This window comes from Mauremys mutica, chromosome 11, assembly GCF_020497125.1.
Source record: "Mauremys mutica isolate MM-2020 ecotype Southern chromosome 11, ASM2049712v1, whole genome shotgun sequence".
In the NCBI taxonomy this organism is placed as follows: domain Eukaryota; kingdom Metazoa; phylum Chordata; order Testudines; family Geoemydidae; genus Mauremys; species Mauremys mutica.
Window position 1 is genome coordinate 80552064 of NC_059082.1, and position 25791 is coordinate 80577854.

The 25791-nt window shown below is 45.2% G+C and overlaps 1 protein-coding gene across 6 annotated transcripts in view; it reads right to left on the bottom strand.

Moving 5' to 3' along the window:
* CACNA1H (calcium voltage-gated channel subunit alpha1 H) overlaps nt 1–25791 on the bottom strand; it is a 590082-nt gene that overhangs the window by 442928 nt on the left and 121363 nt on the right. For 5 of the 6 annotated variants that reach the window (XM_044981153.1, XM_044981154.1, XM_044981155.1 and 2 more), the window contains 2 exons: nt 2298–3266; nt 1372–1676 (listed from right to left, as the gene is read on the bottom strand). In XM_044981153.1, coding sequence (XP_044837088.1) covers nt 1372–1661 — 290 coding nt within the window. In that variant the 5' untranslated portion in view covers nt 1662–1676; nt 2298–3266. Of the gene's footprint in view, nt 1–1371; nt 1677–2297; nt 3267–3342; nt 3898–25791 lie in introns of those variants that run through there. The other variant, XM_044981152.1, reaches the window with a different exon arrangement.

A 25791-nucleotide genomic window follows, 5' to 3' on the forward strand; every position in this document is an offset into this window, starting at 1 on the left:
GCATTAATTATCTGCACAATGTCAGTGCTACACCTACATGACACGTTTACATGTGCAGCAAAGCTAAAAGCTCAATTCTGAAGATCATCAAGACAGACTAACAACTCTGCTTTCATACAAGACGTCTCTTGCATTTTCCTGAAATTCAATTTTCTAGTTGTCACAACTAAGAACACGTTGCTTTTTTTTTTTTTAATTGAGGTGGGGGGAGAATGGATTTGGAGGGGTGCAATTGGGGAACAAAAGGGGAGTTAGAAAGACTGTTTGCACTTTCTAGTTGTGAATAAAATAAAGAATACAAATCAAACAGAAGCTTTCAGAACCTAGAATGAAAAGGCAGGCGTGAACTCAGCTTCTCAAAACCAGTTCTAATACGTTTCATTTTCCAATGTGAAGTAACACACGCACTCACAGATCTCTTATATAAACAGTTAAAGGGTTACTGCTAGTCTCAAATTCCCCAAAGCTTTTAACACAAATAAGGAGATATATCTTTCAACTTTACTCTTTTCCACCCCCTGGACAAATAAGTAAAGTTTAAGGAATTCTGATTTTATTGTTTCTTTGCAGGTCCTAAAATGAGTTAGCTTTCAATCGTTTCCCCCTATTATGCTTGTTTTCTATTTGCATCCAAGAAAAGACTTAAAGTGCACAAGGCCAGGTGTGTTTTCTTTGATGGTTTTTCTTCTTGAATTTTACCAGGGCTTGCTTGCTTTCTTTGTAGCATGAAGTATACTTTAATGCTTTCTATACAGTAGCAGCACTGGGAGAACCTTAACTGAATACCTGACCTATTAACCAGGACACACATGCTGATCCTGCTGGAGGCTTTTGGGTTCCCTGGCGGTACAATAAATAATAATCAGAACAATAGAAAAGACACTAAAATCCCACTGCTGATGCGAGCCACTGCTGCTCATCTTTCCCTGGGAGGTAGCAAAGACCACTCCATTTAGCACAAGGTGTAGGATCAGTTTGCTCTGAAAGGTGCACCTCTAACAACAGCTGCATTCAATTCTAGGTCAAAGAGGCTAGGACCTGCTCCTCAAACCAACTCCTGCTAGAACCAACCAGGTCTCTTCCTCAAGGGCTCACAAACCAAGTGGCTTTAAAGACGGCAGCCTGCCATGCTTCTCTGTCTGCCATAATCATCCCTGACTGCATGGACTTAGCTGAGTTACTCCAAGGGTGGAACCTGACCCATCCAGAGAAACAAACCAAACCAACCGGCGCTCCCCCAGCACTGCCTGAAACTTCACCGCCAGGTGCTGGACACAGATGGCCCTCGGGGTCGGGGGCAGAGGGGAACACCCAGCAGCACACCCCACGCCCCAAGCTGGGCATGGGGCAGCCTCTCCTGGGAAAGGATATGGGTTACAGACCAGTCTGAGGCACCAGCTGCGTGGCCGGGTGGTTTGCTTGAGGCAGAAGAAGACGGTGGGTGCCAGGGCCGGGTAAGGGACCTGTTCCTCGTCCTCCTGGGCTGGATCCCGGGCAGAGGAGCCTCCAGAGCCCAGGCTGCCCTGGATCGACTTGCAAGGGCTGAGTGCATCCTCGTCCTCCCCGGGCTGGGCTGCCTGGCTGGGGAGGGAGGCTATGGGCACCCGGACTTCGTCGCTCGCCAGCGGCTGGAAGGGCTCTCTCCTCTCGCCATCAGTCATGATAGCAGCCAGGACCTGCAGGGCAAGGAGCAGGGGGCAAAGTCACTCAGGCATCGCTGGAGACCCCCGGGTCCAGGGTGGGGCACACCCTCCACCTGGATGAGAGAAGCACTGGGGGGGGGAGGTCCAAGCACTGGTAAATCCAAGGGAGAGAAAGGGACGGGGGAGCAAATAGATAGAAGGAGGAACAGGAAGAAAAGAGGAGAAGGGGAGAGAAGAAAGAAGAAGCTAGAAGGGGACGGAGGAGGAGGCTAGAGGAGATCTGGGCTGCCCGTGGTTTCAGCCTCCCCGCTGATGAAAACAGAAGAAAGGGGGATATGGGGTCCCCCGGCTGAACTCACCCCGGGCAGGGTCGGCGGGGGCTAAAGACACCCCCTGGCTGGACCTGGAGCAGCGGGCGGGCGGACGGGCTTCCCCGCTCCCATCCTCACCCCAGCCTGCTGGAGCCAACTTTGTCAGGGTCCTGAGCGGAGGAGTGACCCCCCCGCCCGCCCCCAGACAGACACAGCACAGGGGACTCAGCCCTCCCGGGCCAGCATCCACCAGCGCCGGAGCGGGGAGGGGGCCAGCAGGGCTTGTTCAGGGGGGGTGGGGGGCGCAGGTGCCTCTCTCTGGGGGTGGGGGGCTGCTGCTTACCTTTGTTTCGCGGACGGTTGGTTTCCCAGCAGCATAGCCGGGACCTCCAGTTCACATGAGACCAGGCAGCAATTCACTTCCCCGGACTCCGGCTGGAAGGAGCGGGGCTGCGCCCTGGGGAGCCGGCACCTTGGTAAATCCGGCCGCGGCAGGGCAAGGCGGGGCGCTGGGTCCTGGGCAGATGCGGGCGATCTCTCCCTCTCCCCTGGCAGCCCCCCGGCGAAAGGGGGGGTGGGTGGATGGGGGGGGAGCGGGGTGCAGGCAGGGGGGGGGGATCTTCCCGGGCGGATCCTCGTGCAAGAATAATCCCAAGGAGAAAGCGGCGCAGCCCCGCCGCTTCTTTGCGAAGCTTCGCCCGTGCGAACAGGAAACTTCGGATTGAGCTGGGGCGGGGGGAGGAGAGAGGAGAAGGAGGGGAGGGGAGCCGGGGGCCGGGATCCCAGAGGGGCGGGGATGGCAGGCAGCGTGCGGGGGGGACCGTCTCTCTTCCAGCCGGGGCCGGGGCCGGAGGGATGTGGCGGGGGCAGAGAACGAGCCAGCGGAGCGGGGCTCTCCCGGGCTCTGCTTCCCCGGCGGCGCCCGCCTCCAGGTGCGGCTAGCGGCCCCCTGCGCCCGGCTCCGCGCGTCTCTCCATCCCCGCCTCGCCGCCGCCGCCGCCGCCCTTTGTTCCCCCGGCGCCGGAACACGTGGAGCGGGCGCTGGCGCGGGGCGGCCGCGGCACCAAGTTCATCGCGGGCGGCGCGGTCCGGGGGCAGGCGGGGCTCCCCCGCGCTCCTGCCCGGTCCTCAGCCGGGGGCTGCCCAGCGCCTCGTAACGCTCCACCGCAGCCCGCCCGGGGTCCCTCTGCTCCGACCTGGGCCAGTCTCGCGGGCGTGTAACTCGGTTGACTTCGGAACAGTTACTCCCACTCGGGACCAATGCGAGGGAGAGGAAAAATCAGGCCCCGTCCATGGAAAGCCAGGCACATTTCTGGAGAGGAGACAATAGAGTCATATTAATCATGCTATAATTATATCAAGCGAGCCTCGTTCCTTATATTACTTACTGCTACTCATAGGAGATGTTTCCAGCACTCTGGCTGTTGGGTTTTTTTACTTTCCTGGCACTCTGGGCTTGAGATCTGTGCACCATAACACGGCATCTTCTCCCCGAAGGAGGTCATTCGGTCACGTCATGTTTTTAATCAGTGTCTGTGTTTCCATAAAGATGGTTCCTGATTCATTTCATGGCTTAGAGAGGGTGATTGGGGAGGTTTGTATTTTATTTTTTAAAAAAAATCCTGTAATTTGAATAACTGCAAGGAATTCACAGCCCCTTGTTTTGCAGCTGTCATACCAAGATGGGAATTAATTCAGTAAATGTTTTAAAGAAATAAATATATAAACTGAAGTTGGAGGACTGGGCATTTTAATAAATTGCAGTGCTTTTAGCTAAGTAGCTAATCTTCCCCAGGGGCTTAGCTTCCAGGGATCAGAATAAACATAAAAAGTTGTTAGAGGCACTGTCCCTTCTACACTCTGCCTAGGAAGTTCTATTCTTTTGAGTTATTTCAAATTGCATGAATAATAGATAGATGTAAAGAGGGGGCAGGAGAAATAAAAAGATCTTAGCCTGATGCACTCCCCTCAGCTGGAATCTTTTAAAGGATGAGTTCATTATATACCACCCCATTCAATTTGCAAATGCAGTTCCTGGTGCTATTCTTCACGGTTAACAACTGGGGATTGATTGAAAAGGGAGGTCAGGAAGGCTTCAAAGCAGAAAGAGGGGACCTGGAATGGAGAGAGCAAGAGCTGGTTTTTTACACACACACGCCTGCTTTTCAAGGGCTGTTTTATTAGGCATTTGCAGGTTGTGATTAACAGCATGTGGTGACTTTATTATTGAGCAAACACGGTCTGTAAACCAACCATGAACTCTGCGAGAAAGAGATTGCACTTGGAGTTTCCCCACATTTTTACAAGCTGATTAGGGCAAACAAACGACCCCCTCGAAGGGAAGCATTGCATTTGATTTGGATGCTGCTAGCCTAAACAAATGATTTTCCTGTTGTAAATCACCCTCTCCTTTTTGTGCAAGAAACCGGCCTCCCCTGAAGCCAAAGAGGTTTACTAAAGGGGAAACAGAAACGAAGACCACTCTAAAGAGATGGAGGAGCTCAAGCTATTCGTGATGGTCTCCCGCAAGAAAATCTTTTCCATTTCATTGACTTTTTCTTTAAGTGCGTCTTCTATGAAAGCATGAGTGCCAGCTCCAACAACTCACAAATCCATCTTCAAAGGTATTCCCCAACCAGCTGTCCATACCAGACAGCTTCCCCCTGTCCTTTGCCAGGCAGGCACTGCTTGTCAGATCACTACCCCAAGCCTTTAGAAATCATTTCCATAGCCAGACAGAGCATGTTTGAGTTTGTCATTTTAAAGGTTTTAACATCGTCTTATTGAAAGACTAATAAACTGTATACACCAATGGTAATGGTTATGCACTGTTATGTATACCTGGAGGATCTGAATAAACCTTGTGAATAATGGACCCAATCCTGGTCCAAAGGGGATTTTTGCCTTTGACTCAAAAATGGAGCAGGATAAGAACCAGAGTCAGTATCTGATATAAAGAGATCTTTTGGTGATGATGGCAAAACTGTTTGCTTCCTCCGACTTTAATCCACACATAGTGGGAAGAAAGAGTAGGCCTAATTCTCCCTTCATTTACTCCAGATTTACACCCCCCCCCCGTAACTGTTGACTACAATCAAATCACTAGAGATTTACAGCCATGCAACCCAGAGCAGAGGCTGGCTTCTGGTGTTTCGTTAATGAACTGCTAGGCTTGTACAGATTGATACTGAATTTAGGATACACATGTATAAAATGGACGGGCACTTGGCTTGCAAGATCATGGTTGAACTCAATGAGATGTGTAATGCTCTTAGTTGGTCTTAATAAACAGTCACAAGCTGGCATTCATGCAAGTCAGTTTCAGTCTGTGTGCAATGCAGAGCGAGGATGCAAAACATATACAGCACTACCACTGGTGCACACAAGCACCCCTGCAAAAGCTGCATTGTTCCAAGGGAGAGTTTGGGTGGATTCTGTCCTTGCTAGTGTTTGAGATGCATGAATGTAATGAAGACAGTGGCACCAGGCTCCACCATGTGGAAAATAAACCATCACAGGGGAACAAAGCAGTCAGCACTTGATACAGTTGTCAGCAAAAATATTGGGCTAGACGCTCAGCTGGTGGAAATTGGCATAACTGGGGGGTGGGGGAGGGTAGCTGATTTGCAACAGCCAAGGATCCAGCCCTCTATTCCTACAACTACATCCAACATATTGCTTGAGGTCCTTAACCCCATCTCTTGCAATATACTGTAGTTATTTGGAATTAAAGCTTGTTTCCCTTTTTAAAGATAAAGATAGGATAGGATAGAACTTTAACACAGAATTGTCAATTGTATCTGGGATTTTCCTTAAGGAAAAAACATATTTACCTTTCCTGCCGTGACCTTGCCCAGCACCTTTCATCCAAGGCTATTAAACATCATCTGAGCTTCACAACAACCCTGCAGATTTTAAAGTAAAAAGAAATCTATGCAGACCGATAGGCTAAGGCACACACGGCTGAGTTCTGCTCTGTTACAATAGTTTAAATCAGAACTAACACCATGATCAGATAAGAATCAAACTGACTTCCCTAAGGTCATACAGCAAGCTGAGGACTGGACCCAACCATTCTGAGTCCCAATCCCCTGTTCTTACCACTATACCACATGCCCTCTGCTACTACACCAATTACAAAAGGAGTATTTTCTTAAGTCTACTAAATGTGCTGGGTGCCAGTAGATTGGTTTTGTCCAGTGAAATTCAGACAGCAAATCAACCAATGCAGCAGAGTTTATGCCTTGTTCTTTGAATGCACATGATTTCGCAACCTCATCTCAGAGTTGCAAGAGCGAGTTCAAAAAATCTGAAGAAAAACCATTCTGTATTTGACTTCAAGGGTTGGACACTGCCATTTTTCTGGAGCCAAAATGAGATCATTAGGCCATTCCCATAGTTTGAAAGATTCTCTATATCTGTATGCCTATTAAGCTGGCATTATAGATATTCAGTCCGAAGGTCCTGAGTGCTTTATGTAATATTATTTTTGCTGGATCTAATTCTAGCTAACTCAAATCTGGGTTTTTCTGATTGCAGAAAAGCCTTCAAACAAGGGACAATCTAGCTAATAGTGCTTGCATAAATCATTCTCAAAATAATGAGTATCTGTGGAATGAATTCATTTAGCTAAATAGATGGAGGACCACTTAAAAGTTATTTGGAAAGATTAACAAAAGAGAAGGGAAATGAAAAACAATACATTGATGAGAGAAGGGAAAATTCTATTAGAAACAATGAATTTGTAATAAATTCAAAATGTTGAGCAGAATTCTTTTTTAAAAAAAGATTGGCAAGCAACATGATAATCTGGCTTCTCTGGTGCTAAAATGTATTTTTAATTAAATGACACAATATGTTGAAATGCATTTAAAAATAGATAGATAAATAGGTGCCCTGAAGAAGTTAGGCTTTTACTTCTGACATTCACTTTTCAGATTCAACACTAATCGTCCATTTCTTCTGTAAGAATAAAATATCCTCAGGGATATTTCTTCTATTTCGTTAAATGTATTGGCTGTACCATCAAGAACAATTTGTCTATCACTTCAATAAGCTAAACTGCATATATCCACTAGCATAACAACAGGGTAAATTCTGTTCTCACTCAGACTCTGCTCCTCCTCCCTTTGAAATCAATGGCAAACCACCTGTTGACTTGAATAGGAGCAGGAGCAGGACTTTTGTACAGAATTAGGTGCTGAACCTGTAAGATGCTGAGTATGTCTTATGAGATGTTGAGTGCCCTTGAATTCTGGAGGAGCACATTTCAATGCTGCTGTAACTATCAATACTAATATTTAGCTCTTATATCAAACTTTTTTCTGAGTAGATCTCAAAGCATTTTACAAAAGAGGTAAGCATCATTATCCCCATTTTACAGATGGGGAAACTGAGGCACAGAGCAGGGAAGTGACTTGCCAAAGGTCACCCAGAAATCCAGAGGCACAGCCAGGAATAGGACCATGATCTCCTGAGTCCCAATCCAGTGCTCTATCTACTGGGCAAAACCACCTCTCTAACAGCTGCCCAATAGAGGTGGATGAACTTCAATAGTCAGTGAAGCAATTTTTGCAAGGTCCCAAGTGCCCGTTGCTTCCTAAATCCAGATTGTAACTCCACTGTGTTCAGAAGCGTTAATCTTCGATACATATAAAACCTTTCTACAGGAGGATCTCAGACTGCTTTACAAATTGAAGCTAAAACTCTTCTCTCCAATCTACACTGTAGATTTCTTATCCAGACAGCCGATTTCTATTACATTCCCCACTCGCTCCATGGGGAAGATTACTTAGGACTATTTATGTCCGCATCCAATGGTAACAGGAGAGCTGACTCCCTTTCCTCACCTACAGCATTTTTAGTGAGTATTTTTTTCTACCTCATTAAGTTTCATATCAGTCTTTGCTGCCCTTATGGAGCAGCCTACAGATTTTCAGACAGCTAACACTGCTGGGACAGGAGCTTTGCCTTCAATAGGCAGGGTGTGTGAAATTCACATGAGCAGTGCAGAGACCTGAAGTCTCACCGGAACCCCTAAAATAGGGCTTAAATGAGATTTAAGTGATCCATGGGGTCAAATTTCACCATTTTGAGTTTCTTGTGGAAAAGGTTCTTTCTTCACTTGGTGGCTTCCTCTAGCAATTTTCAGGGGTGTGTGCTGACAAAGCCCAAACCATGCCATCTTTAAGAGCTGGATCCACCCATCACATAAAAGGCCTGTTTATATTTTTTAATTTGAACATACAACATTTCAAATACATCCCTCTGAATAAGTGTATTTAAAGCCCACAAGTTTCGGGCAGGGTTGAACATTGCTTCACAGCTTTCTCCTCCTTCCTTGAGTTCACTCCAATAATGTATTTACTTTTCATATCAAGTTTAGAATTGCTAAATATAAAAAGGGTGCAGAATAAGTCATAAAACAGTCAGCACTCAGCTCTATATTCTTATGTATTAAAGTATGTACAGTATGTGCTAAAACTGTATTTTTGATAACTTTTTGCTAAAAATGATTGCTGTGCAAATTTAATGCTCACCAAAATTACAAGGCAAACAGCCTTGCAGAGTGAAATCATCTGTTTACCCACAGTACAGGTACAGTCTGAGTAGTGACAGTTCAAGCTTTCCCATACCACTCCTCAAGGTTCCCCAATGGTGGCTGCGGGAAGTGGCGCAGGCCGAAGGATGTGCTGGCCGCCCTTCCTGCAGCCCCCATTGGCCTGGAGCAGCGAACCACGGCCAGTGGGAGCCATGATCGGCCAAACCTGCAGATGTGGCAGGTAAACAAACCAGCCTGTACCACCAGGGGCTTTCCTTGAACAAGCGGCAGCCCGACTTTGAGAAGCACTGCTCTAGACCGGGGGTCGGCAACCTGCGGCTCCCGGCTCGCCAGGGTAAGCACCCTGGCGGGCCGGCCCGGTTTGTTTATCTGCCGCGTCGGCAACTTCGGCCGATCGCGGCTCCCACTGGCCGCGGTTCGCGGTCCCAGGCCAATGCGGGAGGCAGGAAGCCGCGGCCAGAACATCCCTCGGCTCGCGCCGCTTCCTGCCTCCCGCATTGGCCTGGGACCGCGAACCGCGGCCAGTGGGAGCCGCGATCGGTCGAAGTTGCCGACGCGGCAGATAAACAAACCGGGCCGGCCCGCCAGGGTGCTTACCCTGGCGAGCCGGGAGCCGCAGGTTGCCGACCCCTGCTCTAGACCATTCATTATCTTATATACATTTATCAAGTCCTCTTTTCCATCTCTTTTCTAAGGAGAAATAAATTACATTAAAATGAAGAAGCAACTTGTACAGAATTTTAAACCTAGCTGTGTGTTTCAAAGGTTTTCATTCTGGGTCAGCCCCTTTTAGAGGAGAAATTATTGTAACTGATTTCATTCTTGTTTGTAAATGCATTTATGATGCCACAGAGAGAATTTGAAATCACTGAGGCAGAGTGCTGATGGTGCAGTTCAATTATATTTGCTGAATGAACTGACCTTTGTTGTATCAAGAACAAAATCTTATGGGAGAAAAAAATCTTTTAAATAGCTGCTATTAGTTTTAACCAATTACCAAGGAAGATGATGTTAAAAGGAACAGACTGATGGACTCTATTAAATAATGTTTTGTACAGGAAACAATTAATTTTGTTTGAGATCTCTATGTTGCCATTATACACACAGACAGGTAAGTACAATATTATACACGCCTAATTATTGTCTTTTGAGAAACAGAGAATATCAGACTAATGACAAAATGACTTGGGAAGGTTACCAACACATTAAATAGTACAATGGGATTCCTGCCCTGTAGTGTTATTCATAGATTCCAATGCCAGAGAGACCATGGTGATCAACTAGTCTGACCTCCTGTATAACACAGGCCAGAGAACCCCCCCAAAATAATTCCTACAGCAGGTCTGTTAGACAAACATTGAACCCTGATTTTAAAATGGTCAGTGATGGAAAAATGTATGTCTTGTTTCCAGTCTGTTCAGCTGATTATCCACCATGACCCCCAAATCTTTTTCAGAGTAACTGCTTCCCAGGATAGAGTCCCTCACCTACCTTCCAGACCAGACAAAGGGTAGGAGAAGGAAATATTAATATTCCCATTTTACCCTAAAGGTAGGTCTACATCTGAGGCAGAGTGGAGAGTCCACACATTGCACAGACCCCTCACTTGGGCATAAACAGCAGTATAGATGGTGAGGCACAGCTTAGACAAAGAGCAGAGTGCCCTACAATCCTAAACACCCAGGGTCTATACTGTGCACAGCTTTCTACATGCCCAAGTAGTGTCTCCCATCTCTACAGTGCTATTTTTAGCAGTGTAATGTCCCACTGACGGAGCCCTTCCCTGACATGGGGGGGGACCCTGTTGGGAAAGGCTCCAGTAGTGGGGATAGGCTCTGGCATCTCCCTGCTGCTGCCTTTCCCTGCCAGAGCCTTTCCTCACTTCAGTCAGTCTCCAGCATCTCCCTGCTGCCAGGGCCTTTCACTAAAGTGCCAGTCCTCCAATGCTGCCAAAAGTGTAGACATAGATTAAGTGACTTGGTCAAGGTTGCATAGAGAATCTGTGGCAAAGCCAGGAATGGAACCCAGGTCCCTTGAGTCCCAACCTTTAATTACAAGAACAATCTTCCTCTCTTAATTCACAGTGACATATTTAGAGGGGAGTCTGAGGAAGTCTGACCTGGTGAAATTTACATCATCTTCTGGTTCCCTCAGTGCAAGAGCATATTAAGCTGCAGCAAGCCCATGAAAAGCATTTGGAAGCCCTGTGGACAGTTTTCAAGTGGCGTAGCTGACTCCACAAGAGATGCAGCAACATCTGCCCAAAAGAATCCTTGCATCGCTTCAGACAGCTAACCAAACCCAGAATAAAGACCTTAGCACTTAAAATGATTTTATTATTGTGAGACCAATACTTCATTCTATCAAAACCTTTTTATACAGCTGTAGTCAAATCAATAATTGGTTTAGCATTGTTAGAAACAGCCGTACCAAGCATATAGCAGTAATATGAACCATTCTGACAGAACTGTGTTAACTCACTAAACACAAAGATGAAAGAACAATGGTTGTAAAACTAGCCCTCAAGGGTACTTATATATCCAGGGAAGAAAGTGCCATAACTTGGGCCAGAACAGATCATATCAATCAGTGAGATAACTACTTATTCACCTTAATGCTTCTGGATTAAGAACCAGAATATACCCAGAATTTGAACAGGAGCTAACCTGCTTTTCAGTGACCATCAAAAGCCAGATATTCATAAAGTAAGACATGAGGCCCATGTGCATTTGTGCACCTACTTTTGCATATGCAATTTCTAGAGCTGCATGTGCATCGGGAGCATTTTATCCATTTCCAACACAAATGGCTGAGATGCAGGTGCAGAGACTTAAGACCTCATTTAGGGCCAGATTCAGCCACCTGTGTGTCCTCTGAGTGCCATGCGCATATAATTATATGGCAACACACCTTAACACTTCTCTACATCTCCTAACCCACAAACGCAAAAGGGGTGATTTGCTTCAGTTCGGTTAGACTCCTGTTGGCCCAGCCCTATTAAATACCCTTAGTAAAGCGAAGCAATCTAGAAAACCAGCAAAAACGAGACATACTTGATTGCGACAGCTGGTGCAGAAGAACGCTCGCCCAGTGCAATCTCACTCTCATCTAGTTCATATCCTAAGGGAAACAGGATGAAGAGCATCCAGGCAAAACCCTCATCGCCTTTGGCATTGCAAGTCCAAAGGGAATCCTGTCACAGAAACCCTAGGAAAACTATTCCCCGACCAAAGAGGTGGGGAGGGGGGACACAGACACCTGAAAATAGAATGTTTGACTATTGTGCCATTCCCCACGGTACAAGCTGGACTGTTGAACAGCTGTGTCTCCTTAGCTCTCCTGCCAGGAATGCCTCTTATACTGCTTTGCTGCTGAACAGCCACCTCTTCAGGTTGTGCTCACGCACACAGCCTCCAGCATGTCACTTTCTCCCCGCTACACAGTGTGGAGTGCTACTAGCTAGCCACTCATAAATTACTTACAGGGCAACACCCACATGTTCTTAATCCCAGCCTTGACCCCAGAAATGTACATCTTGTACAGCACAAGTACCCTCCTGGACAGTACAAGCTCATAGCAAGTCCATCATTTCAACAAAGGAAAATGATATATGCACCAGCCTTTTCATCCCAGATGGAGTTTCCCCACACACTCTAATCCAGACACACTGGTTAAGATAAAATGATAAGAAAAGTTTATTAGCTACAGAAAGATAGATTTTAAGTGATTACAAGTGATAAGGCATAAAAGTCAGAATTGGCTACAAAAGATAAACATGCAAGTTAATACCTAATTTACCAAGCTAAGTGAACTTAAAAGCAAAGGTTTTGTCTCACCATATGTTGTTGTAAATTTCATAGGCGGGTCTCCTTTCAGCCTTAGTTCAGTTCTTTGAGAGTCGATGTTAAAAGCAGAGAGATGGGAGGAAGAGAGGTAAAGTAGAGGTCATTGTCTCATTTTTATACCCTCTCCCTTCTTTGAGGATTACCCCCTACCGAGATGCAGACAAACAATCTCTTGTGTATGTGAGGTGTGAGCCATCTTTGAGATGAAATGTAAATTTATTGTTTACACCTTCCGGGTGCTGAAGAATGGCTGCTTAAGCTAGTGATCGCTCTTTAACTTGTGGCTGGGGTGCTAGATTCTCTTTGTCTCTTAAAAACTGGTTTGAACCTGTCTTTCTAATTCTGGAACATGTTACAGAGATGCCGTACAGCAGAAACTTATTACTTTACATACAATGTTGATACACATATTTTACCATGACAATAATATTCAGCAGCTTATGAGTTTCCAAATGATTCCTCACAAGGCATAATTTGTACAAAAATTTATCATAGTCTTGTAAAAGTGGTAACCATAACAGTATAGACTGTCACAGCTATCCCTATTGCACCAGAAATGGAATGGAGGGGAGTTTTAGGGCCATACTGTGAGTTTAACGCATAGCCCTGCAGCAGCAACAGAACATCCCAGTGGAGGCTCTAGGACACATTGTGCTTGAACCAAGTTAAGCTCTCACAGGCTTCTGGGGAACCCAGGGGAAGTGGGAGCTCTGTGCCACCCTAGAAAAAGACACAGCATTTCCTAATAGCTCTGCCTCTCCCTACCCCATTTTAAGGAGCCAGCCACCAGCAGCAACATTGGTCCTTGCACCAACGGGACTGCACATGTGATCAGCTCATGCACAAACGGCAGGATGCCCCTCGTACTATCTCCTTCCACTTGTGCATCCGTGTGGGGTGAAGCACAATCTTGCCATGAAGGAAACCTAAAACTATAGAACTGGCTCTGAAGCTGCCCCATCCGTGTCTGCTGTCTGCAAAATTTCCATCCAAATAATGATCACTTAACTCATAGCAACCTGGCTTTTGGAAAAGCAGGATAGGGCTATGAGAGCTAAGCACTCTTAGAAGCTGCTGCTCGACCAAACCCAGACAGATCTCCTACTGGACCACACAGTTACAAAATGATTAAGCTAGTGGATGGGGAGAAAGGAGGACCATCTCACCAGTGTTTGAATGGCACCACATTGGCAAAATGGAATGGTTTAGGGTGATCCAAGTGGAAAGGGAGAGCTTTTGCTGAGCCTGCATTATTCATTGCTCTCTTTCATCCCTTTACTCTTAGCTACCGGTGAGATGTATTAGACAGTGGAAGAGCTTCCCCAGGGAAAGCAGCATAAGCACCATTGCTTGGGTAATTTAGAAGTAGATTGAAGATAGCACTCAAGAATATACCTATAAAGGAACAAGCCTGCATTGGCAAAGCCACATGAAGGAGCTGATGCAGTTGGACTTTTCCACCATCTAGTTGCTATGAATAGCCATTGCAGTGACAAATTTTCAGACAGCTGAGAAGGCCAGTTCACTAAAAGGGGTACACATTCTAAAACATTGTGCAGATTTATAGCCAACTCCCACTGCCTACTCAAGGTGTCTTTTAAATTGCTCTAATATGAATGTGACACACGCTATCTGGAAAGATCATTCACGCTGAAATCAGCAGACCAAGTGCTGTAGTTGCATGTTGTCACCTCACTAGTAGCCCATCTCTCCAGCTTGGAACCAGATTCAGAGGTGATGTATAAGGTGCTGGAAGGCTTTGGTCAGTGGATGTAAGTTTAAGGCTCTGTCTGCACTAGGAGTGGTTTATTGGTACAGTGACACCGGTATATTGTAACAGCAAAGCACTCCTCATGCAAATACAGCACACCAGCAAACCTCTGGTTTTTACCAGAATAGTAAAATCTCACACACACATCCCACAAGCAAAACAAGCTATACCAGTAAAAGTGCAGATTTGCTAGTATGACTGCATCTACATTAGGGGCTTCAACCAGCAGAGCCCTGTGGATCAGGATTCACACTTCACAGACCTGACCGGCATAGCTATGCTAGCAGAGGTATGTAGTGTAGACATGGTCTAATGGAGTCTTAACAGTGTAAAAGTGTGTCTACACTTAAATGTTTAGTTGTGTTGGTTCACATGTTAAAACCCAATTATAAATTCAAGGGTAGACACTTCACAAACGTTCATTCATAGTCAGGTTTAACTAAGATGCAGCAAACTAATTCCGGATTGGCCACAACATTTATTTGTATGGTCGTATTCACAGTCATGCTACTTAACACATGATCGGAAACATCTAAAACTTCAAGTTCTGCCACACTCAGGGGAGTTAAAGCTGATGTAACTCCCATGATGAGGGTCACAAAGATGGTATCAACACAGAATGGGAGCTACTGTACTTGACTTTCATGACTGAACCGAGATCATTTTAGGTGAAGCAAATGTAACATACAGACACTCCCCGAGTTAAGTAAACCCGACATAGGCAAATCCAAGCTTACGGAAAATGTTCTGTAAACTAGAAATCGGAGGTTTTGGGGGTTTTTTGTTTTGTTTTGCTTGTCTGTTTGTTTTGCGTAATGGTCGGAGATACATTTCTGACTTACGTAAAATGTGAGTTATGCCAGGCGTTCCGGAACAGAGCGCTTGCATAAGTCGGGGAGCGTCTGTATAAAGATTAGCTTTGCAACTGTTTGTGAAATGATTTTTTTCCCCCCACAAAAAATGTCTGTGACCATTTTTTTATTTTTAATCAAAAAATGTATATGACACTTTTTGAATTTTTAGTTTTTTGACAAACTGATTTTTTTTTTAAACAAAAAAGACTTTTTGGTGACATTTCCATTTTGTTAAAGTCATTTTGTGCCAAGAAAAACCCACATCTATTTTTATGGAAAAATCTTTGACCCGCTCCAGTTTGCTTATACAATCAGTGAATAGAAACACTAGCATGTGACCTGCGTGACCAACTTCACACCTCAGATGTAGAATCACAGCTAGAAATGACCCAAAGGAATACTTGCAGCAAACTTTTTGCAAGCAATTTACAGACTGAGAGATGTTTGCAAACACTGTTCACTGAACAAATAAGAAGAACAAACAAATTTGGAAAAAGTCTGTTAATGAAGAATTTGTGAATGGGGGAAAATTAGTTGTTAGTTGAAAATCGGCCACTTCCAGCTTACCTGGTCTTTTATTTACATGCTTCTTAGGCCTATAAATAAGTACAGCTTCACTTAGAGGTGTGGTGAAAGGGGACAAGGATGAGATGGAGCTAGATTTGTAATATTCTTGAATTTGTAGAAACTTATGGTACCTCTAAATCTTCAATCCAGATTTGGTTGCATGGGCTGGTCTGCTGATTTCGGCGTGAATGATCTTTCCAGAAAGCATGTGTCACATTCATATTAGAGCAATTTAAAAGACACCTTGAGTAGGCAGGAGTGAAGATTTGCAGATGGAGACATTTTTATTAGTTAGCACTTCCTACTTGGTCTATAAGTCAGGGTTTCGTGTCCCCTGAGGCCTAATGCAAAACATTAAGCCTCTGTTTTTTCCAGTCCCGCTCATATTTCATTCCAAAAGGGATCCACCACTGACCCCTCTTGCATTAACAGTTCCCTTGAGACAGAGCACACTTATTTAAAACAATCTATCAAAAGGACCAGAGTTTTTCCAATCAGCTATTGTCCACTAGGATTTATTATGCAAGGCCTAGCGTGTGAATGGAAGCTAATTTGCACCCACAAATATTCTTTTCAGGTAACAGGTATAAAGGCCCTTTGCAGGATTTTTTTCCTTTTCTTTTTAGAAGTTGTTGCAATTTTTCAGGCTTATTCTCTGCTCATCGTTGATGAGATTAATTTATAATGCAACACGTATGGGAACGGGGGAAAGGGTGGAAAAAATTGTTCAGAGATTCTTGATAAAGGAAAGAACAAATGTTAATAATGGGTTCCAATTATTCCACTGAAAGATGCTGTGGAATTGATTACTACGCTAGCATGGTGTCTTTTTGTTGCTCAGAACTTACTGTACTAACTGCAGAGAATGAATACGAGTCTCCATTAAGGAGCACACCATGCATTATCTTTGGGGGTAGGTCTGATATCTAGGAAAGCTTCAAACATCCTTATTGCCTCCCTCTCCTGTCACCATTAGGATCCAGCTTCAGAGAAAGGCGCTGGATGCATTGCCAGCATTGGGGAATTCAGCCATCCATTTAGCCACAGAACAGGTATGTGACTGAGTCTTCCCTGAAGCTGCCCTGCCAAAACTAGCTCAATCCTTGTCTGGAAGGGCCAGCACAAGACACCTTTCCACATAGGATCAGAGTAATCAGCTTTAACGTCAGTTTAATACACTGAGATGGGTAGGTCAAATCCAATGCTTAACCCAACGAGCAGAACAGTAGAAGTATCAGCCCTTCTCCAGCCCCTTGGGTGCCAGAGCTACTGCGTTCTGCACAATCATAGGACTCTTCCCCTAGCTCACACGAGGTTATCCTCGATGGGAGTATGAAGAGATTTCCCCCTCTGCTTTATGACTCCCTAGCTGGTATGGGACTAACGTGTTACGATGGGGCCAAGCCTGGGCCTTGCACACCTGGAATCAAGTTTCACCCTGCCGGTAAGCGTGCGCTTGCCTTTAAAGGAACAATGGCTTCTTAGTGCCCTCTGAAATAGTTAGAAACCTCATCTCTTCCACGGACTCACCCTTGTGCCACGCACCATCCTCAGCTTATGCCCCACGTTCAGTGACAACTGATTTACACAAAGCAACCAACTCAGCAGTTGTTAGCCTGGATCTACAAAGAGAGAGCTGTGCCTAATGACGTCTCCAGAGCCTTTCTGGATGAGGATATTAAAGATGATACTGAGAAAACAAACCTGCTGCAATGTTGTCATCTTAGGCTAGTCAGGAGCAACTAACTGAGTGATGCCAGCAGCTTGTGATTCACTAAGCATTTTCAAAGGAACGCTTGCCGCTTATAAAGTCTTGACATGTGAAAAGACTAAGAACTTGGAAATGGAGCGAAGAAGTTTCTGTTTGCTAAGGTGCCGAGATGCACAAAGCATTGTGCGCTGAAGCTGCACGGAGAGTGGGGGATGCTGAAGTCGAAGCTGCGTATCTGGGCATCTCACCTTTACATGGCAAAGCCCCCATTTTCAAAGTGACTAGTGATTGGCGGTGCCTCCATTTTTGGGTCATCAACATACGGGCATTTTAAAGGGGTCCAGTTTTCAGAGAGGGCAGAGCATCCACATTCTGAATATCGTGCCCCTTCTATGGGTGCAAGCCACGCCAGCCCCTGTATGCTGGGGAAAGGAGCTTTAACCGCCCAGCTTAGGGCTGGAGAACGTCCATACCACAGGTTCTGTGAGGATAGGGACAGGCAGCCTTCCAAAGGCACCTCACAAGCCCTGGTCAAGGGGGCTCACTGGGAATGGGAGGGGGCTTTTGGGGGACTGCAACACAGTGCTACAGTAATTCTGACCAGTGCTACAGCCCACAGAGGCTACTGCAATGTAGCCCCTCAGAGCTGTCTAAATAATGCCCGGGGATGCTCCAGCCCTCAGATCAGCCCAGGATGAAGAGGAGGCAAAGGTAGCTTCAAGCCACCTTAGTCCTCTGTTCCTCTGGGCTGCAAGTGTAACCCCTACACCTTCTGGGGGTGGTGTTCTGTCCCATCCAGTGGCACCAAGACACGAGAGTGAGTGAGTGAGTGAGAGTGTGTGTGTGCTAAGAGGCAGTTGGTTTTTAGCTCATTCTGTAGAAGCTCATGCACTAAGCTCCAGAGGACCCCGGTTCGATTCTGCCTGCCAACAACCTGGGTCTGTCAGTGTTACACAAGCTCTGCGAAAAACCAAGTATGACCTTAGGTGTCTCAAGTTATCCATCAAAAATCCTGAATTACTTTAAAAAATGTCAGCCCTTAACGGTTTGGGCCAAAGGTAACCGGCAGTCAGCAGCAGGAAATGAAGCAAATGGTGGTGGGGAATGTCCCAAAACTAATCTCTGCAAAATTCAGTGTAGAGTAAGAGAGAGTATTAGCAAACAGAGCATGTGCACTTCATACAGTCACAGATGGGCACGTGTAAAAGGTAAGTGTGTTTGAGTACAGGACCAGGAGCCAGAGTCAGACCTGAATTCTGTTATTTGTTCTGACTCTCACAACCTCTGTGCCCTCGACAATTCACAACCTGTTCCTCGGTGTCCCCATTTGTAAAACAAAGATCAACCGAACAGGGGGATGTTAGTGTTCCATTAAGTCCTACTTGGGATGGACATACTCTTCTTAATAGAATGTACGCCCTCTGCTGGCGGTCTGGCTCTACAGCAGAAAAAAAAATTCTTGGGTCATGTGGGCATTTAAAAATAAAATCACGTGACAGAATGATTGATTTAAAGTTAAGCAGCCAGAATTTACAAACCCTTGGCATACTGAGCTCACACTAAGATGCAGTTAGTTCAAATGCTCTCCGGCACCAATCATTGCATCTGTGCAATGGTTAAGTAGCCCTTTTTCTTGCGCCAAAGGATGTTAGGACTGAGTGATGGATTGCAGAGGGCTGAGAAAAAAGCAGTGAATGAGGCGGGGAAGAACCACAATAGCAGCAAAAAACCCAAAAACCCACATTACAACAGTATCATCATCTTAGTAAGAGAAATAATCAGCTTTTCTTCTTCTACATGCTACACAGTCAAAGGTGGAATGCTGCTTATTTTCTGATCATGTTGACAATGTGCTAGGTGCAGGAGGAACAAAAACGATTCACAATTCCTACCCCAGAGAATGTACAATGCAAATACGTCCAGTTTGACTCAAAGGCAGTGGACGGAAAGCTGACAATTTTGCTTCCAAGTGACACAGTTCTGATATGCCTGCGTATATGGTCTTCAGAGTAAATGGAGGTTTAACAAGAGCGTTTAAGCTGCTATGTGATGCTGAGCAGTACCCATTCGTCTCCCAGTTCAATTTGGGTTATTTTCTACATACATTTTAAAAGTAAATCATTATCTTTCAGCTGCCATTGTACATGATAACCATTCACAGCAGAACACACATCTGAACTGGCAGAGTGTGAATGAATTGCCCTGGGCATGAGATTTGATGGTGTCAAAGCTTTGGCGTTTTACTCACCGTTAATCCCAGTGGTATGGATTGCCATTCACACCTAGACGTGTCTTTAGAATATAACTCACACTGGGAGATAGCAGATGACATGTACAAAGCTATAGGCAGGTGGCACCCCCAAACCATCTCCTACCTGTGGATGTGATGAATGGGACCCAAACCAGATGAAAACGCCACTAATGAAGTGCATCCCATGCGTAGAGCTGGGGAAATACTGAGTGCAGTTACCAGTAAACATTGACATTTCTAAATGAGTTTATTCCAGCCCCTTTCACATGCTTGTGCATTTGCTTTCCACAGCCCTTTGTGCAATTGCATTTTACTTCCCTGTATGTTCATTGAAGAAGAATTTGCAGATTTTCCTCATGCTTTAGGACATGGTGAACTAATTAGAGGGTTTTTTCCCCCTCCTTCTTAAATTGCATTTAAATTTCTTCTTTGAATCTTTTTAATTCTTCTCCAAAACTATTTCTGTTCTTTTCCAACTATCCAGGCTCCCTTCACATCTAATTAAAATCCAGCACAGATTCCCAGAGGCACCAGCTACTCAAGAAAAGAAAGGTTCTTCTAACAAGTGCTCAGGTCACATGGCAAAGCCCTCATCAGATGCCCCTTGGTCTGCCTCAGTGCCTTGCTTTCACAGACTCTGTTCGCATTAAGCAAAACCACAGAGAGCACTTCAGCACTTGTCAGTAAAATACACTTCCGGTTCCCAAGACATTTTATTTAAAAAACACACACAGGAGTGAATGCTGCGTCCCAGTAATATGCCTGGGAACCCAGGGGTGATCTGCTGGGGCGGTGGGTTGGGGTCAGTGATTCCCACTTTGAGGCAGGGGTGCTGGAACAATTTTTTATAGCGGGGGTGCTGATGATGGAAATGCATTTGGTGTTTGTTATTACTACTACAAGCCAGGGGGTGATTCTCATAGGTTTGCTGGCCTGCTGCTGGTTCAACTCTCAACCCCCTCCTCTCTGGCAATATGTTAGTATCCTCAGAGCAGCTGGAATCTGGTGGCTAGGTAGAGGGGATGATGCATGTTCCAGCTGCTGGCATGGGCTCATGGCACCTGGTCATATCACATGTAGCAGAACCACATTGGTGCCACTGCAGGCAGATTATGGCTGACCACAGATGAGAGGGTCTATACCAGGGGTCGGCAACCTTTCAGAAGTGGTGTGCCAAGTCTTCATTTATTCACTCTGATATAAGGTTTCGCGTTCCAGTAATACATTTAATGTTTTTAGAAGGTCTCTTTCTATATGTCTATAATATATAACTAAACTATTGTTGTATGTAAAGTAAATAAGGTTTTTAAAAATGTTTAAGAAGCTTCATTTAAAATTAAATTAAAATGCAGAGCCCCCAGACCGGTGACCAGAACCCAGGCAGTGAGAGTGCCACTGAAAATCAGCTCACGTGCCGCCTTCAGCACCCGTGCCATAAGTTGCCTACCTCTGGTCTATACTGTGCTAACCCCCCGCCACCATCAGTTTGGAAACAAGAGAAAGAGAAAAGGATGATCAAGGCGAATACCTCACCACTCTGCACCTGTCACTTATCATGCAGGAAGTGGGATGACCAGATCCTAACCTATGATCTCCACTCAGAGTTCCAGAGGATGGTCCGAACAGCAAGCCAGCCCACAATCCCTTCCAAAAAGGGACCCCAGACAAAACTCTCTCTCTCTCTTTCTCACCTCAACTAAGGCATTCAGTTAACCGGGTTCACAGCTGTCTTCGCTGTGAAAAACCAAAGTTGTCTTTTTACATGGAGAGAGCTAGCGCCCTCCAGGGACAATCCTAGTTGAGGCAAGGCACCGTAGTTTCTACCTGGATGTAGATAGTAGACGTGAACCACAAGAAGGGACAGAGTTGACTTTAACTAGCTATAGCAAAGGTAGAAACTGCCCATGCTTTGTCTCCACTCGGATTTTACAAAGAGAGCTGTGTTGATGTAAACACTCACCTTTTTGAAGTGAAGGCATAGCCCAAATCACTACAGTTAAACACCCCATCCCAGAGATTCCTGACAAAATTCCACTATTCCAGTCTAAATTGGCTGGCAGTTGTCCTTATTGTAAACTTGCCATGTTCATTAAGGCCAATCATCAGGGGGAGAAAAGTTTCCTAACATAGTGAAAAAATCAATCAAGGAAGATGAGCAGAGGCATTATAACTTTCCCAGGTAATTAGCACTAAACTTTTGAGACTGGTTCTTTGGCTCTGTGCAACCTCAGAGATCCCTACTGGATTGGAAGCAGAGAGAAGTGATTATGACACATCCGTTCATCTATCTTATTTAATTAGGAGCTAGGCTAAGGTGCATATCACCATAGCATCTGAATTCCTGACAAACATCAGTGGATTTATCCTCAAGACTCCATGATGGAGGGAAATCATCATCATCAGCCTGGGGAATGAGACACAAAGAGGTTAAGGGCCAGATCCTCAGCTGGCGTAGATCTCCATTGATTTCTATTTGTACCAGTTGAGGATCTGGCTCTAAGAATTTGATTTTCGAAATACTGAGCATCCACTGGGTACAATTCCCTACTGCACTAAGCCTTGTGTATTCATCAAAATGGTGCAAAGTGAATGCAGAATTGTGGGTGTAGCCTTTGATACCAACTTTGCACTGGCCTACATGACTCCTCCAGGATTCAGGGAATCAGGCCCATTGACTTCAGTCGAGCTCTTCCGGGGGTGGTGGTGCAGGAAATCAGACCTGAAGTGGTTTGTCCAAAGTCAAACAGCGAGTCTGCAGCAGAAGCAGGAATAGAACCAGATCTCGAGTCAGTCCAGTGACCTATCGATCAGACAAGCCTTCCCTTTTCTAGGGATGGTTTTCATTTAAGCATGAAATAAGTGAGACACAAGCAGTGAGGAGGAGCAGTGGGGAAAGCAAAAGACAGGTATTTTGAAAGCAGCTACCGAAGACTTATGCCCATCTGATCAAAGCTGCCCAGTGCTATGGTGCTAATGCCATTTTGTGACTTTTTGGCCTTTAAATGGTTGAAAATAATTTTCTGTTTGTTGGGTTCGCTCAAAAAAAAAAATTAAAAAAACCCCAGCAACTACCAAGGTGTTATTTGTAGCTGTACGGCAAAGCAAATAAGGTTTATTTTGGTATTCTACCCCCTTCTCCTCCGAAACAAAATTTAAGTTTACAAATTTCCTTCCCAATCTATTCCATTGAGGCCTTTTTTTCCATTCAAACCAGTGGCAGAGTGAGCCTGGATAACCATTCAGAAGACAGCTTGTCTCCAAGACCATTTCCTATTAGAAGGGGCCATTAGAAAGCAGCAAGAATTGTTAGGATTGACAAAGCGCATTGTTTTAAACAAGAGATTACAAAGGAGGAGCATGGAGCAGAAGCCTGTCTCGGGGTCCAAAACTGAACAAAAAGCAGATGTGTGGCACAAGCAGGAATTTTGAGACAAGATATTGTAACAACATTTGTTCTGTGGCCATTAACAAGCATGGGCAGGAAAGACAAAATAATTCCCTCAAAAAAAAAAAAAAAAAAAAGACAACACAAGACTCAATGCAAGGGAGCAGCAATGGCTGAAAGAAACCCAGTGCTGTCAGAAAGCTCAGCAAGGACCCAGTCCTGGAAGGTGCAGCAAGCCACCCATCCCCGCTGAAGTCAGGGGGACGGGAGGGTGCTCAAAACCCTCACATGATCAGCCCACCCTGACAATGCCAGGAGGCAGCAAAACCGAAATGCCAATGCAATTGGAGCTGCGAATGCTGAAGCATCACAACGCGCAGCATCTCTGCACAGCTCTGAGCAGACTGCCCCAGGAATCCTGGGTGAATTTATCTGCGGCACCTCAGGGCCAGAAAGATGTACACACACTGAAGAGGGGTTCAGAGAAGAGAAACAAAGAGCTTGGGGGGGGGTGTTGATTTACGAGGCCAGATTAAAAAGAGAAACATGTAGATCTTGACTAAGAGATAGCTAATTAGGAGACAGCAACAGCTGAGAGCTCTCTGAAGAGTGCAAACGGCAAGGAGGGAGAGAATTTATGTGGTAGGATAGAGGGGGTATAACTGGGAGCAATGGAATTAAATCAGGAGAGAGAAAATGTTGGCTGAATATCAGAAAGATACTCTTGACAGCGAGACAAATTAGATTGTGAATTACCTCCAGAGGGAAGTGGTGGAAACCCCATTGCTTGGCATTTAAAACTAATGCCCGCGGGTTACTGCAGAAAAAACACAGGGCCTTTTTTCTTGTATTATGGTAACACTTAGAATCCCAGCTGAGGGCAGGGCCCTCTTGTGCCAGGCACTGTCCAAAATCAGAATGAGACAATCCCTGGCCTGAAGAGCTTTCAGTCTAAACAGACAAGACAAAGAGTGGGAGGGGGAGAACAGAGAGGTGATGTGACTTGCCCAAGGTCAGACAACAGCTCAGTGGCAGCACTAGGAATAAAACACAGATCCCCTAAGTCCCAGTCCAGTGTCCTGTCCTGCCTCTCAGTGTACGCAAAAACAGCGTCTCTAAACATTTGTTTGTGTTCTGAACGGCTGTTTGGTTTGCCTACGTTAATACCTCTCAGTATTTGTTATCCACGGATATTTGTGTAAATAGGTTCACAAGACTGCCTGGTGAGTAGCTGTTCCTTCTATGCCTGAGGTATTTGTATGAAGACAAGAGCACACCTGTGGGTGGAGTAAGTTGCTATCCACTATTCTCCAGTTTAAGAAGTATCAGTCATCCAGGCAGGGAGTGGAAACCCTATCATGTGACTTAGGTGTCATATAGGCAGCTCCCTATAGCTCCAAAGCTCCAGTTAGTAACCAATTTTTAATGTCAATTTTACCGTAGCCTCTCTCAGGCCCTCTCCTTTTAAAGCAAAACTCCCTAATGGCCCAGTGTGAATAAATATTTAAGCTTCTCTTTGTGGGCCAGCAAGTTCTTTTTCCTCTTCTTTTGACCTATGTTACCATTTCTTCTGAGATACTAGGAAAGACCTAGGAAGTGCTGCATGAGCAGAAAATACATCTGGACTCTGGATAAATGAACTGAAATGCCTGTCCGACTCTCTAAATTACAGAGGCAGAAAGGTTCACTCAAATTAAACTAGTTTTGGGACCTCTCCTGAAAATAGTTTGAGGGATTTGCAAGACTGCAGGCTCCCTGGGATTCCCCTCCCCGTCCCCATCTCTAATATACACTTATGTGATCTGGGGGGGGGGGGCGGGTGTGTGTATAGAGAGTGCGCACATGTGTGTGCAGCATATGGGCCTGATTCTCAGTAACCATGGCCCAGTTTTTAAAAGATATTTAGACATAGCTCCACTCAATGCTGCAAAACCTAATACCATTAAAAAATCTGGGCCTATGTCCCTTCACTTGGGGTATGAATGGAGTGAGAGAGGAGTAAAGGTGGTGTTAAGCCACTTTTGTTTCTCCCATATTCAGGGGCTATGCAAGACACTGCCCAGCCCCCCTTTGTAAATCAGAGCAACCACAAGGCTGCTCTAACTTAGGCTCTGTTAGCCATAACCCCTGGAAAACAGAAAAGTAGTGAAGATGATTCTGGCTATAACCCCGAATCCACCCCCTATGCAAACTCTATACCATCTGGGGAGTATACAGGGAGTATCAGAGGGTGTATTTCCACCCACTTTAAGTCCCCTTTACTCTGACAGTGTGGTATACAGGGGCCTTATAACAGACCTCACATGTACTAAATATACTTAGGGTGAAATGCTTATGAAATAAAACATCACGTTTAGATACTTCCTCCCTTTTCCACACTCTCTTGCCTTGTTTTGAATCCTTTCCAATTCTTAACATTTTTTTAATCATCTTTTATTAATTAATCAGCTTTCAACAGTCAAAGCGTTCTTCACAGGAAATGTAAAGAACCTCAACGTACTTTGGTTGGAATAACAAGTTCGCTGCACATTAAAAGGTGTTGAGATAAAGGCTGTTATGTATTCCAGGCCCCTTTCTGTCAGAGAGAGAAACAGTTTTTTTCCTTCCTAGCCATCGTCTTTGTTAAAGTTTACATGCCCTTCATGTATCTCTTTCATGTCCCTGCTACACAACTGAATGACTTGTAGGATTTCAAGGATATCACTCCTTGGGAAAAGGATCTGAAAGTCATCTAAGTTAAACCTTCCATAAGAACCTGTATCTTCTACGTGGAGTGCGAGTGACAAGTGGCTTTTCTTCTCCACAGAGCAGAAGGAGGTTTTCTAGGAATGGCAAAATGCGTTGGGCTAAAACAATTACTGGCTTCTGTGATTCCAGGGTGAAGCCAAAAT